Source organism: Rutilus rutilus, assembly GCF_951802725.1.
Source record: "Rutilus rutilus genome assembly, chromosome: 15".
Lineage (NCBI taxonomy): Eukaryota > Metazoa > Chordata > Actinopteri > Cypriniformes > Leuciscidae > Rutilus > Rutilus rutilus.
In genome coordinates, this window is record NC_140220.1 from 7,329,974 (window position 1) to 7,343,778 (window position 13,805).

Genomic DNA, 13,805 nt, shown 5'->3' on the forward strand with positions numbered 1-13,805 from the left:
CGGCCAGATTTTCATCCTAGGTCTTAAATTTCATTTAGTCAGGTGACAGATCTAAAAAAGTGTTTACCCTCGTTCATTTCCAGAAACGCTGGCCGCAGAAAGTTGTTACAAAGTAGCAAAAAGTATGGAGTTGTAGCCTACAAAGCGGAGCGCTAGATCAGGGGTCTCCAACTCGTCGCTCGCGTGCTACCAGTCGCTCGCGGCTTGATATGAGCTAGCTCGCCAGAGGCCGTTCACATATCGCGTCTTTTGCGCGCTCAAGTTTGTTCAAATGTAGGCGCGCGGCAAGCACGCTCATAATTGAAGCGACGCGCAAATTTTTTTACCAGGCGCAACAAGATGAAAAAAATCTACACTTTTCAGAATGCCGCAAACGCACCGCAGGTCATGTGACAGGAACCAACCAATCACCCCTTTCCATAACAACATTGAAAGCACAGTCAACATGAAGGATGGGGGTGCACCCAAACACTACTAATAAATATAAGCTATAATGTGTAAATGTCAGTAATTTATCTTTTTTGACTTTTTATAAAAAAATATTTAAAGGCTGAAATATGAGGTTTATCTTTGAATAAAACCTTTTTTGTCAAAACTTTATTTGAATTTGTACATGTTAGTAGATAACATGTTGCAAGACACTCTTCTAAAATCTGGCCATCCTTTTTAATGGTATTTTAATGTTTACGTAAACAAAAAGTGCATATTGATGCTAATCAATTTGTTTTTTGCTGTTTTTCGACATAAAACTTGTTGAATTGACTTCATTCTGTAGTATTAGTACTTTTTGAACAGGATTCTGTGATAACCGTGATCATTTTGGTCATTTTAATCATCTTATAATTTCCTCTAGTTATGATCAACTAAAACAACAATCAACAATAACTGTGTTTTTACAGTATAATATGCAAAAGTACAATTTTCTATTAAAAAAATATCTACCTCTCCCTCTGTCTCACACACACACATCAGATAATCCTAGATAGATAGAAAGATAGATAGATAGATACATAATGATCCCGAGGTAGCTATCTATCTAACTTGGATAATGCGTCGTCACGTGTAGGGTCTTAAATTTGAATCTTTATGGTCTTAAAATGTCTTAAATTTGACTTACTGAAACCTGCAGAAACCCTGAATGTTTACTTTGTTAATAAATAAAGCTCTTTAAACATATCCATTGGTCTGTAATATATATTGTGTAGTTATAAACTCTTTAGACTGTTAATGATTAGTGCTTTTTTTAAAAAGTTTTTGGGTAAGAATCGTGTAAAAAAAAAAATCCCTTATTTTGGGGATGGATTCCGGGAAATCTCCCTTATTTTCAATGTTCAATGTTGACAGCTATGACCATTACTGCCCACTCAGATTATAGCAGCTACCAACAGCAGAGACCAAAATGGTTCCTCAGAAACTTAAAAAAAGTTAAAAGTTAAAACTGTTCACTTTAACTGCATCAACGTGCTATTGGATCGAGATCTATGCCAAAACCAAATGTCCTCCTCAAGGACTGCTACAGCACTCAGACCCCTGCAAGAAGCGCACAGAAACTGAAAGTGGGTCAATATTATATACCCCAAAAAGAAAAAGAAAAATTGTCTCTGACCTTGGCTGCCACAATACTGAGACCCATCCCATTGTGTTTCTTCAAAGTCACAGTCACAATTTCCGGTTCCTTCCGCATTGGCTGTGGAGAGAGAAGACAGGTGAGTTTACTTGTGAAAAGTACTGTATCTTCAGCTTTAGGTCCAAACTGCTTCTGGGAGCTGCGTCTGGTGGCTGTTCCTAGAACAAACTGAGCTAAGATGAGGAGGAGGAGGGAGAATTAGGGAGGTTCTGCCACTGCTGGTTCTCAGAGCACAGCCGACCGCAGAGCGAAACGGCGGGCTCTGGAGACGAGTCAAGAATGAAAGCCACATGCGTCGGCTCCAGAGTGCATCAGGCCTCAGTGGGCTCGCATATGCACAGGCCGGGCCTGGGAGAAAGAGACCAGATTCCCATAGAGGAACGGTGCCACAGACTCTCCTTTAGCGAGCCCCACTGTGTAAATGCTGCACATGGCACGCACTTATTGAGAAGGGAACTTCAGCTATGTTGCCCATCCACATTTTTGAGAACAGCTTGTGGGGTGGGGGCAGAATTGGTTTAATTGGTTGGGTAAAAAAGAAAAACCTCTGCAAGCAAAAGGCAAGAGGGCAAATAGCTTTGCTAAAGCATGCTCTCTTCAAAAAGATTTTCTGGGACAGCATGTTTTCAAAATGTCTCGAAAAAAAGTGTATTTGTAAGTCATTTACAAGTATTTGTAAGTCAACAGTCGCCTAAACCAGTGTCTGAACACCTATTTTGCTATTGGTGAACATTTAGCCTGGGAAAAGATAATGTCATAATTATAAACAATCTTTTATCTTTAAAATAATGTGTGCTGAATCATGCACAATAAGACCAGGAATGGCAAACAAGGTCAATTTTGATTTCACATGTACAATGTGTGAGTTTTACGGTAAGCATCGGCCCTGGGACGGCTGTAAGAAAGGGATGTGGGAGTGGGTGGGTTGGTCTGGCACACAACCAAGCTGCGTTCATAAGATTTCTGTGTGGTATTTAAACGTGCTCCGAGCCCCAGTTCGGTCTGCTGTGGGGCGGACCAACATTATGTAAACAAAAATTAATAATAATGATGACATTATGACATGTAAAAAAAAAGAAAAGAAATCCACTTACGTAAAAACACGAAAGACAGTAAAAGCAGACTAATTACATGGGAAGAGCAGCAATTAAGAGCTTTGCGTGTTCAGGGTGAGGAGAAGGATATTATTTACAGTCAGTCCTTGGGACTATGGTCAAATATTGCCCTCTGTGGTGTAACTGGTATTGGCTGGAATCTAAGAAAGTGTTAGTCTGACAGAACACACACTAGCAACCAATATCTATCTATCTATCTATCTATCTATCTATCTATCTATCTATCTATCTATCTATCTATCTATCTATCTATCTATCTATCTATCTATCTATCTATCTCTTTTTCTATCTATCTGTATGTACCTACCACCCATCCATAAATCTATCTATCTATCTATCTATCTATCTATCTATCTATCTATCTATCTATCTATCTATCTATCTATCTATCTATCTATCTATCTATCTATCTATCTATCTATCTATCTATCTATCTATCTATCTATCCAAATGGCATTATAACTTACCAGTTCTGACGTGTCAGCTGAGAAATGACTGTCGCAATCGGCTCCTTCAAAATAAATGGTCCAAGTTCCCGGAGAGCGTGGATGAGGGGTCAATCTACAGAAACCTGGAGGAGAACAAGCGGATCAGAACATATCCCACAAATGTAAAACTTAAAATCCACTGGTCTCTCACTGTCTTCGTCAGACACCTGTAAAAACACACACGCACTCTCTCGAAAAAACAAATACTGATAGGAATGGTAGCAAACAAGACCTTAACAAACCACATTCCACTGACATTGCGTCAGCCTTAAACAAATAACCGCAACAAACTCTGATTCATCATCCACCTGATACTAATTGTGCACACCACAATTGACATCAAACAGTTTGAAACTCATTTAGAGGCGCAGCAGTCTGTGTATAATCTGTACCTCTCTGGCAAAGTGGATCTAGGAACTCTTGGAATCCATTGGGAATGTTCCGCACCACATCGCATGAGTAGCCGTCCTCAGGCAGTAGGAAAGGCAGCTGGAGGTCAGGGTCCTCTTCCAGCTGTACTTCCCGCCCATCACTTCGGGCCAGTTCGTCTGCCGTGTTCTCGGCCACAGCCACCACATGATCGATCAGCTCCTGTGGGCATGAAGGGGTCAATGATCAGGATGTTAGATCATGAAGAACTCTAGCGAAACTTGACGTGCTGCTGTTCTCCGCCATCCAACAATGTCTATCTTTGTAGAGTTCTGGAAAAATACGGTGCGTTTAATTTGGTCTGGGAGAAGTTCCAGAATGGCTCAAATCAATTACAGCACATTTTACAGTATGAGTGTGATATTGCTTTTTAGAGTATGAGTGTGACATGAGTGTGATATTTCAAATCAAACAAAAAGGTAATTTTATGAGAAACTTTGAGGATGAAGGAAATGAGCAGAGAAAGTGCAGCACACCTGTTTCGATTAATCTCAAAAAAGGACACATGTCATCAGAGCAGGACTACACAGCCCAAATGAGACAGTTCACTTACAGGAGGAATGTAGGGTTCATCGGGAGCGCAGTGGTAGTTGCTCAGCAGAGCGTTGAGTTGCAAAGAGTTGAGCTTGAAGCAGGTGTTGTTGATGTTCTGCACGTCTTGCATGGAGTACTTGTCCATGGTGAGGAGGGTCGTTGCCTTGAGAGAAAGAAGGTCAGTTATGATCAAGTTTATTAGGACTTTTAAAACTTTAAAATAAAAGTACTTTTTTCTATAAAAAAGAAATACAATTTTATATATATATATATATATATATATATATATATACTGTATGTATATATATATATATATATATATATATAATATCTATATATATAATTTTATATATATATATATATATATATATATATATATATATATATATATATATATATATATATATATATATATATATAAAATTTAAATAAAAACATTAGAAGATATTTAAATAAAAAATAAATAATAATAATAATAATCTGTATTTTTAGTATTGTAAATTGTCTCTGCATACCACTGGTGGTACGTTAACTACAGTTTAAAAAACATTGAGGGCAATACAATCATATTTATAAGTTTGCACTAAATTTGCAAAAAAAAACACTATTTGTCACTTGACAGCAATGTCACATTAAAAACAGTATTTTTATGATATCATGATTGAATTAAAATATTTGTACTTGTAAAAAAAAAAAATCCACTGTCACACTGTAAGAGAATTCAAGTGAACTTTCAAAATCTGGCGACGAAAAACTGTCAAAAACATAATACATACAATCTACACTTTCTCTTATACATTCTTATACATCTAAAATCTTGACGTTGGGAAGTTGCCAAAGTTAATTATCAACTACCCCAATACTGGAACACAAAATATTAGTGAAAGCATGAACAGGCAACACAACCTAAGGTCACATTTTGAAAAATTACACATTATGTTCCTCCATCTTATAAAAACAATCATTATATACACACAACAGACTAAGCCATAAGAAAGCAGCTCAAGGGATTATAATCCTGTTGTGCATGTACATGCATGTTTTGCTGACGTTGTGGGGGTAAATGTTTCCAAAAGAATAGAAAGAGCTCTTTATGTGGATGAGCCCACAAGAAAAAAAGGTTAATAAATGGGGCAAAATCATGTTTCGATTGGGTTTTAGGATTGGGTTTAGCAGTTGTTCCCAAACTGGGGTATGAGATGTGACAGAGGGGGTACACAAACAAAATGACGAGTTAGCCGTTCATTTAATTTTACCCTACCTCAAAATAACATTAAAACTGAGCATGTATTTCAAACAGGCAAAATGCAGAATCTAGTGTAAAACGGAAGATTGTAGTGCCGTATAAGGTCGAATACATAACATCCAATCAAATTACCTCATCTTTTGCGGTCAAAAAGCTGACTGCATCCACACAAGCACCGTGCATATGATAGGTTGTGTGCTGAGTATGCTGTCTAAGCAAATCACGTTACATTACTGCCCTTCTCGACAATTAGCACGTACTAGCATGAAGAACAAATATAGACACAGAAAATGCATAGAGATCGATTCAAGACTCAAACTCTCTTCCATACAGAAATACACCCTGCGTGAGTTCTTGTTTTTAATGTTGATCATATATTATACGAATGCAATTCCCGAATATCCACACAACTGCAAATGTGACATTGATTTTATACAACAGTTCAACCAACGAAAAGGTAATACTAAGTGATGTACATTTTAAACAGTATTGTCAATGTATTTTTTGCTCTATTTTGCAACAAAACGATAGTTCCAACGAAAGCCACAGCAGAACTGTTGTGTATCTCCAATGCCATCCACATTATTTATGAATATAACATTATTCATCGTCATTGAACGAAACTGCGGCTTTGAAAAAAATGGGAGAGTCAATGAATACTGTATTCATTGACTCTCCCAATTCAGCCACTGAATAAATACAGAATGAATACAGTACAGTTCATAAATACAGTCAGCCACTTGCTTCATTACTGAATGAATGAATGACTCAATGACTCACTCATTAAGACAGTGATTGTTAGTTTAATTTGTTAAGTATCACTTTGTTTTTATCATCATTTCATATTTCTCTATTGAACATTTTTATTTAAAAATGACATTGTAATTGCATTCATGCCATCTCTGAGCGGCATTAAACTGTATAAATACATCTAGATGCAGCTTGTGCCACTGCAGTGCAAAGATAGCTTTAGTTGATACTGAATTCATTTAATTAAATTATTGATTTAGTTTAATGTATTGCTTTATTTACTATATTAATAAATAAATAAATGGTATTTTCAAAATTTGACAAAACATGGCACATACATTTAATAGGGTAAGAAAAAAATTGTCTTTATAAAAACTTGCACCTGAAAATCAATTTAAGGGCGCAAATATTGTCTCTTAATAGAAAAGGTGCGACTGCAGTCTAAGTGGAAAAGGGGGGGTACACAACTCTACAAAGTTTGGGAACCACCGGTCTACAGAAATACAATTTATGAAAATGTTTATGAAAAATCACTAATAAAAATGGAAATATTTGGACCAGATAAAGACAAAACGTGTCTGTAATGGTTTAGGTATGGGTGTAGTAAACATAACTAGTTTATAATAGCTTAATTAAAAATAGAAATAAAAAAATAAATGCATAAATAAAAATGCAACTCTACAGAAGGTTTTGATAAGTGTAAGTATAACAATATATACATATATATTTGTGTGTGTTACCTGGACTATGCGGCTGAGGTGACAGTCTGCAGCCAGTTCCAGTCCCTGTTTCTCAGCCCATGCCTCGATATGGCTGAGCTGCTGGCGTAAGATGGCGCCCCAGTAGTGCGAGCACAGGCCCGAGTCGGCCTCCGTCACCAGCTTGTTAAAGAGCCACATATTGATGAAGTGAAAGAGCTGCGAGAACAGCTGGATGGTGAGGGCCGCGTTGACTCGGCACCGCCGCAGAAGGGACATGGCGCCCGTCAGCGTGTGCAAAACATCGTCTGTTTCAAAAGAGGAAAGTCAGGGGCTTTTTACTGTATGCAGCATAAACAGAAAAGGTACCATCATTCTTGTATTTATTTTATGTGCAATTTAAATGGTGCAATGTTAACCCTCTGGGGTCTGAGGTGTTTTTGGGGTCCTTGAGATGTTCTGACATGCCCTGACATTTGTGCTTTTTTCAGTTGCTTATAAACATAGTAATGGCAAAAAAAAATTACACACTATTTAGCACAAACAGGGCTACCATAATATGTGAGCAACAAGAATGTACATGTCTGCATTTTTGAGAGAATAATGTTTATGCGTGGTTATTGAAAAAACTAAAAACTAAAGTTTCTGAAATAAGACCACAAAACACACACTAAATATGTGCCAATAAGACTTTTGTCTAATGGATGTCATCGCCTAGTGTTTTTTCTTCAAAATTATGTGAAAATCACCCTGCCTAATCCTTCACATAACACAATACATTGATTTGAATTTTGCAAGGCACTTTCTGTTTGGAAAGGCCATATGCGGAGTGGGCGTCACAGATCATGCATATGTAGTGGTTCACACCTGAGGACCGCATACTTAATGAGCCATTCATTCAGGTGAGTCACTGAGCCACAAGAATGCAAGAGCAACAGTTGGAAGCATCTCAATTCTTTTTTATTTTTCCACATATTGTGCTTGCAATTTGGCCTATAATAGCCAAGGAAAACATGTAATTGTGCCGTTAATTCTCATACTGTATTTTCAGTTTTGGAATATTTATCCTCTCCCCAAATTTGTCACTAATAAAACACAATAAAAATTATTTAAAGAAAAGGCTTATATTTACCTTTTAATAGTTTGTTTACATCTACCTTGTAAATATTTAAATAAACAACAATTCAAGTGTAATCTTTCTTTGTACAAACTAAAGTATACATTTTATCATACATATTTCAAAGTTAAGGATTTGATTGATTATTTGATTATTTTTGACAAAAAAATTGGCAAATAAAAGCTTATTTGAGGTGGCAGATATTTTACAGTAAAAATGTATAATCTATCCAAAACTAATCAACGAAATGTTGTCTTTCATATGTCTGTAACATAGGTCTTTCATTTTTATTATAAGGAATATAAATGCTAATTTGCAGTTTAATACGTTGCTTATACAAATATATATATGTGCATACACACACACACATATACATGTGTATATATTTATACACAAAAATAAATTTTATTTATATTTTTTATATACATTTTTTTTTTCCACAAATTGTGCTTGTAAATTGTATAATATCCAAGGTAAACATGTCTAGTAATTGTGCAGTAAATTCTCATACTGTATTTTCAGTTTTGGAATATTTATCCTCTCCCCAAATTTGTTACTAATAAAACACAATAAAAATTATTTAAAGAAAAAAAAATTATATTTACCTTTTAATAGTTTGTTTACATCTACCTTTTGAGGGACATTTTCCCTTATTATTATTATTCCTCACAGCGCTGCGAGACGGTGTAAACAAGTAATGATCTGAATAAACTTGTGTTTTCTTGAGCTGATATGGGGCTCGAGAAAACACAGCCCCTCACAGGTTTGCGCCGTGGATTCCCGCGAGTCAGACGCGGATACTGTGTTTGTTTTAGGCTCGCGCAGTCTTCACTCGGACGCGCGCTTCAATCCGTTGTGGAGACTCTCTTTTCGTTCCAGTGAAATTACAAAACAAAATACACACACACACATGTCTCTGCCTGATATACAACCACTGATAAACATAATCTGATTTGACAAAAAAAAAAAAAAAACTATGAGTGCAGATTCGAACTCAGAACCTCTGACACGCTAGGCAAATGTTCTACCACTAGACCACTTGAATTCACGTATTTACTCATGTGAAAACTCGGTGTTTACTCGGCGTGATCAATTCGCTCTTGAACATGCTGCCGTTCGTCTGAGTTACAATCTTCCTCTGAGGAAAAGCCAAGGTGAGTTATTCCTCGCTGTCCAGGATCATCTGAAGACCGTCTTTACCGGAGAACATAATGTTCTAAATTTGCTCTAAGCAAATCAAATGTGACCAAAATAAAAAAAATAATCAGTCTGTTATAAACAAAGCAATTGTGAGCGATAAACAAAAGTAACTTGTACAATCCGACCCCCCAAACATGAAAAGAGCTGAAAGAAGTTAAAGAGAAAACAAATAACGCACACTATAACCTTATAAACAATAATATGTTATAAATTATATGCGACTTTTAATACTGTAGGGCAGTAGCCTATTCCCGGAAGCAACCTCCGAGTGGCCCAGCCCATGGTCCCGTGTCGTCAAAAACGTTACGTAAATTCGAAATAGTGCGCGCAGAAGCACATGCGCAAAACCGTTTTGTAAAATGATATAATGATATAAAATGATAGTATGAATTATTTTTCTCCAGTTCAAGCACCTTATGTTGTGATTGCTAGCCTATTTACTTTTTATGTATTAAAACCAGGAAATTTGTTAATGAAAATAATATTAAAATTAAGATACAATTAAAACAAAACGAAATTCGTTTTAAAGAATGGATTTGTGCTTTCTGTTTTGAAAGTCTCTGTGAAAGTTTGAAAGTCTTTTAGTGCTGCTTCAGAGCGCTTGCGTCCATAATGGAGAACTGTCACGTAATATTGTTTTTTCCTCATAAATGCGAACATGTGTCAACTAATGCAAGTAAATTTAAAAAGACTTACCCGAAATATTATCCACGGCTGGATCAAGTCGCTCAACGTTCGTCGCTCAAAATACAAACGTTCGTCGTCAGAGTCCTGCTCTTCTTCTGAGCAAAATTTGAACTCGTGTCATCTTCCAACAGCGCAGGAAAGTGAATAAATGAAACTTGCTGGTTTTAAGGCATTTCAGGGGGCGTTTACCTTATTTTGCATAGATCACCTCAGCTCATTATCTTATGAATAGCGCGCTCTGCGAGTGGGTGTGAACTCATTACCGATAATTAGGTGAGACGGGAGAAACTGTACTTCTCTTTAGTTTCTTACAGATTACATTGCAGGAGAATATTTGTTTTGAATGTGAATTGTTTTATTTAAAAGTAGAAATTTAAAGCTTTCTTTAGACGCATGTTTCATGGTTGTGTGATAAGTATTAGCTGAGTTTCAGTTCATTTTCCAGACTTGTTTCAAAAAGATTTTTGCGGAGACAGAGTGAGCTGAAAGCGCACCCTGTTTATTTTATTTATTTAAAAATAAAAACAAGGTTTTGATGTTAATGTGAGTGTACACAAAAAAAAGAAGACCCTCTATAGTTTATAATCATGTATTTATTTTATTAATATGACCGTAAATGACGGACTTTTTTAAGTTTATGTTGCTGCTATGTGAAAAAAATCCAGCAAAACGCGGGGGCGCGTTTGCCGACCTCAGAGGGTTAAGGAACTATCGCTATTAGCTGGGACAAATATTTATTAAATGCATTTTTTGTGTTTTTTTAAGTATTTCCTTTGAATGAATGTTTTTTTTTTGGGGTCGCCCCTTAAAATGACCGTCCCTTGTGAAAAGGGTTGGGAAACAGTTTTCTAGAGAACTGGAAGTGTTACTGTGTTGCTTAAGATGTTGACATTGTTCTAGTCAAGTGGGCATGTTTGTCTATTAGTCAAAGACATTTTGGTGAAATAGATCCACTAGTAAAAAAAAACAAAAAAAAACTACTTGACCAAGATAACAGAGATTAAGACGCAGTAAACTCCTGTAAATGAACTGAAATATCACCGTTTTGGGAAGAGTACTTCTGCTGTTTAGTTTCAAAACCACCACTAGGTGGTCCCACAACTATTTCAATTCTCACTCCCAACTAAGACAAAATATTTGTGTCCTTTAAACACAGGTTAAGACCTACCTATCTGCTCATTTTCATACATCCCTGACAAAAAAAAGCAACTGTTGTGCATCTGAAAAGGTGAGATTGGGTCTCTGCTCACCTATCTTGGGCCTCTGAGGGTTCTGTTCATCGGGATCTTCCAGGAAAGCTGGCATGTAGTTATTCAGATCCGACTGCAGGCAGTGCACCAGGTACCTGCAAGAACATACATTATTTATTGTCCACATATATCCACCAGCAAGGGCCTAAAGGAACTTCCTGTAGAATCCCACAGTAAATCTGAGACCTGGCCGCTTCACAAACCGCACAAAAGCACAGTTGTTTCAGCTGGTCATTCCAGTGCTTAAATGAAACGGAGGCCCTCTGACCGCATTGTTTTTGCTGAAAACCGGCCCCAGGACCGTAACTCTCTCTCATAAACCCAAACTACAGCTCAGCCAATACAAGCCAGACCCAGACAATTCCTTACATTCAGCACTTCCTGCCACCTGATAATGGTTACAGGAACACAATGGTTTGTAATTGACCATTGACCAATTAAATTATGGATTATTGTTTTGATATGACATAGAAATAGTGCTGAAATTTATGTATATATAAATTAGAATTTAATAAGTTGGCAGCTCAATAGGTTTTTTGACAGAGCTAATATATTTTTAAGCATGAATTTGCATGTGTGTGCAAGCACTAACTTGAAAGCCATCTGAACCAGGTGAGCGAGAACATCCTGTGCGTCTAGCGTGATGCGACTCAGATCCTTGTCCTGCTTGATGAAGTTCAACAGCTCCGAGGCGTTAGCCATCCAGAAGGCCAGAGCCCCGGCGATGTTCTTCTGTTTCTGTGCAACGACAGATAAACACAGAGATTACACACAGCTAAAAATGAACCAATCCAACAAACAAACAAACAAAAAAGAAAAGAGTTACAGCCATGAGAAGCACTGAGTAGCACTCCCAGGATAGACATGTGCCTCTGTCCAACCCTCCCGGCCTCCAACAACCAGTCACCGCGTCCAGACAGAGTAGAAATCATTCATGTGTTAGAGTTAGCTCAAGCTAGGCAGGACTGAATGGGAAGCGGCGATGACTGGTTGTTCTGGATCCCACATCCCTGCAACACAGAGAGGGGATACACACGGCCCGGATCCAACCGGACCCCTGCGTATACCCGCACACGTCTATCCCACATAATGACGACGACAGAAACACCCCCCACCCGCCCCACCATGACCCTACGTCATACTGGCCACAGGACGCATCCATAAGAACAATGACGTTAACCACAGACATGAAGTCAAATGAAAAGGAAATTAAAAGTTTTCAAACAAAGCAAAAGAACATGGGGTAGTCTCTCATCCACACTGAAGTGCAGTAAGCAGAGGTCAAAAATGGAAGATGCCGCAATTAAAATGTTCAGAGTTTGTTTTTTAGTATCACATGGTCCAGGTTGAGTCATAATGAGGGGTTATAAACGATTGCGTCCAGCTGTAGGAGGAGGGATTACTTAGTCGGCTTGGGTTGTTTGCTTTCTGTTATGGGGGGATAAAAGAGGCATGGAAGACGGAGCGAAGCTGCCAAATAGAACAGATAGACAGATAGACAGAGAGACAGAGAGAGAGGAAGAATGAGACGCCTCCCTAGCAGTGCAAACTCCTACCTGATCACCTTCAGCAATCTCCTGTAGAGATAGTAGGTGTTGGGGGGGAGGAGGGGGAGACAGACATCCGACAGGACAGAGAGAGAGACTGTCAACAACAGCCATGGCATGGACAGAATTCACAGGCATGTAAACACATAGACATACACGCGCTCACACAGAACAGGTCACATCATCATCTTGCACCCACTGCCGTACGGGACGTTCTACCACATAAGGCTTGACTCTATGTGGTGGGATCCGTCACAGCGTTAGGAACCAATTATCTAGAGCAATTTTACTCGCTTTTATAATTACTGTTGCACTGTAAGGACGCCTGCCCGTGCAACGGCTTGACTTGAGTTGATGCCAAGGATAACACTAGCTGGACGGCATAGATAAAAGATCTCAGGAAGGTTGCAGAAATGCTTATGTAGATACAGGGGAAAGTGTTTTTTTTTAAAGTTGCATGAGGTCATTCACACTACTGTACTAACATATATTTTTAAAGAATTGAATACTTTTATTCAGCAAGGATTCATTAAACTGATCAAAATGACATTAAATACATGTATAATGCTTTTCTTTTGAACTTTCTATTAAAAAAAAAATGTATCACAGTTTCTACAAATATATCAAGCAGCACAGCTGTTTTTAACATTATTAATAAGAAAAAGAACTCTGTGAAAAAATGTATTTTAGAAAATGTATGTAACAGTCATGTGTCCAGTTTACTCTCTGCTGTCTGCATCGACCTAAAACTGGTCTTTTTGTAATCTTTTGGAGTATTAAAATCATGCAGCACCAATTGCCTAGAAAAGTTACTCCAAATAAAAACATTCAAATTAGGAACATTCTAATTCTAACATCTTTCTATTTTAAAAACGGAGCACAGCTTTAAAACCAGGTCTTAAAAATGAATTCATTCTCTTTTTCTGACATTATGTTTGTCATCTTCTAAGGTTAAAAATTTTGGATTTCCCGAAAATACAGAAAAAGAATATCAACCTTTAAATGATTTATGACACTAATGCTGTTTTTTAAAGAGACAGACTGAATCCGTTCATATAAATGACAGTCTGTCTCTCATTTTAGATGCTGAACCCCAAATAAGGTCTGGTTATAAGGA

At 37.5% G+C, this 13,805-nt stretch overlaps 1 protein-coding gene across 11 annotated transcripts in view; it reads right to left on the reverse strand.

Moving 5' to 3' along the window:
• Positions 1–13,805, reverse strand: part of afdna (afadin, adherens junction formation factor a) — a 119,435-nt gene that overhangs the window by 31,990 nt on the left and 73,640 nt on the right. For 9 of the 11 annotated variants that reach the window (XM_084433018.1, XM_084433017.1, XM_084433022.1 and 6 more), the window contains 8 exons: positions 12,698–12,718; positions 11,734–11,879; positions 11,142–11,236; positions 6,930–7,195; positions 4,213–4,356; positions 3,623–3,821; positions 3,210–3,313; positions 1,607–1,687 (listed from right to left, as the gene is read on the reverse strand). In XM_084433018.1, coding sequence (XP_084289144.1) covers positions 1,607–1,687; positions 3,210–3,313; positions 3,623–3,821; positions 4,213–4,356; positions 6,930–7,195; positions 11,142–11,236; positions 11,734–11,879; positions 12,698–12,718 — 1,056 coding nt within the window. The remainder of the gene's footprint in view (positions 1–1,606; positions 1,688–3,209; positions 3,314–3,622; positions 3,822–4,212; positions 4,357–6,929; positions 7,196–11,141; positions 11,237–11,733; positions 11,880–12,697; positions 12,719–13,805) is intronic. The other 2 variants (XM_084433015.1, XM_084433014.1) reach the window with 1 other exon arrangement.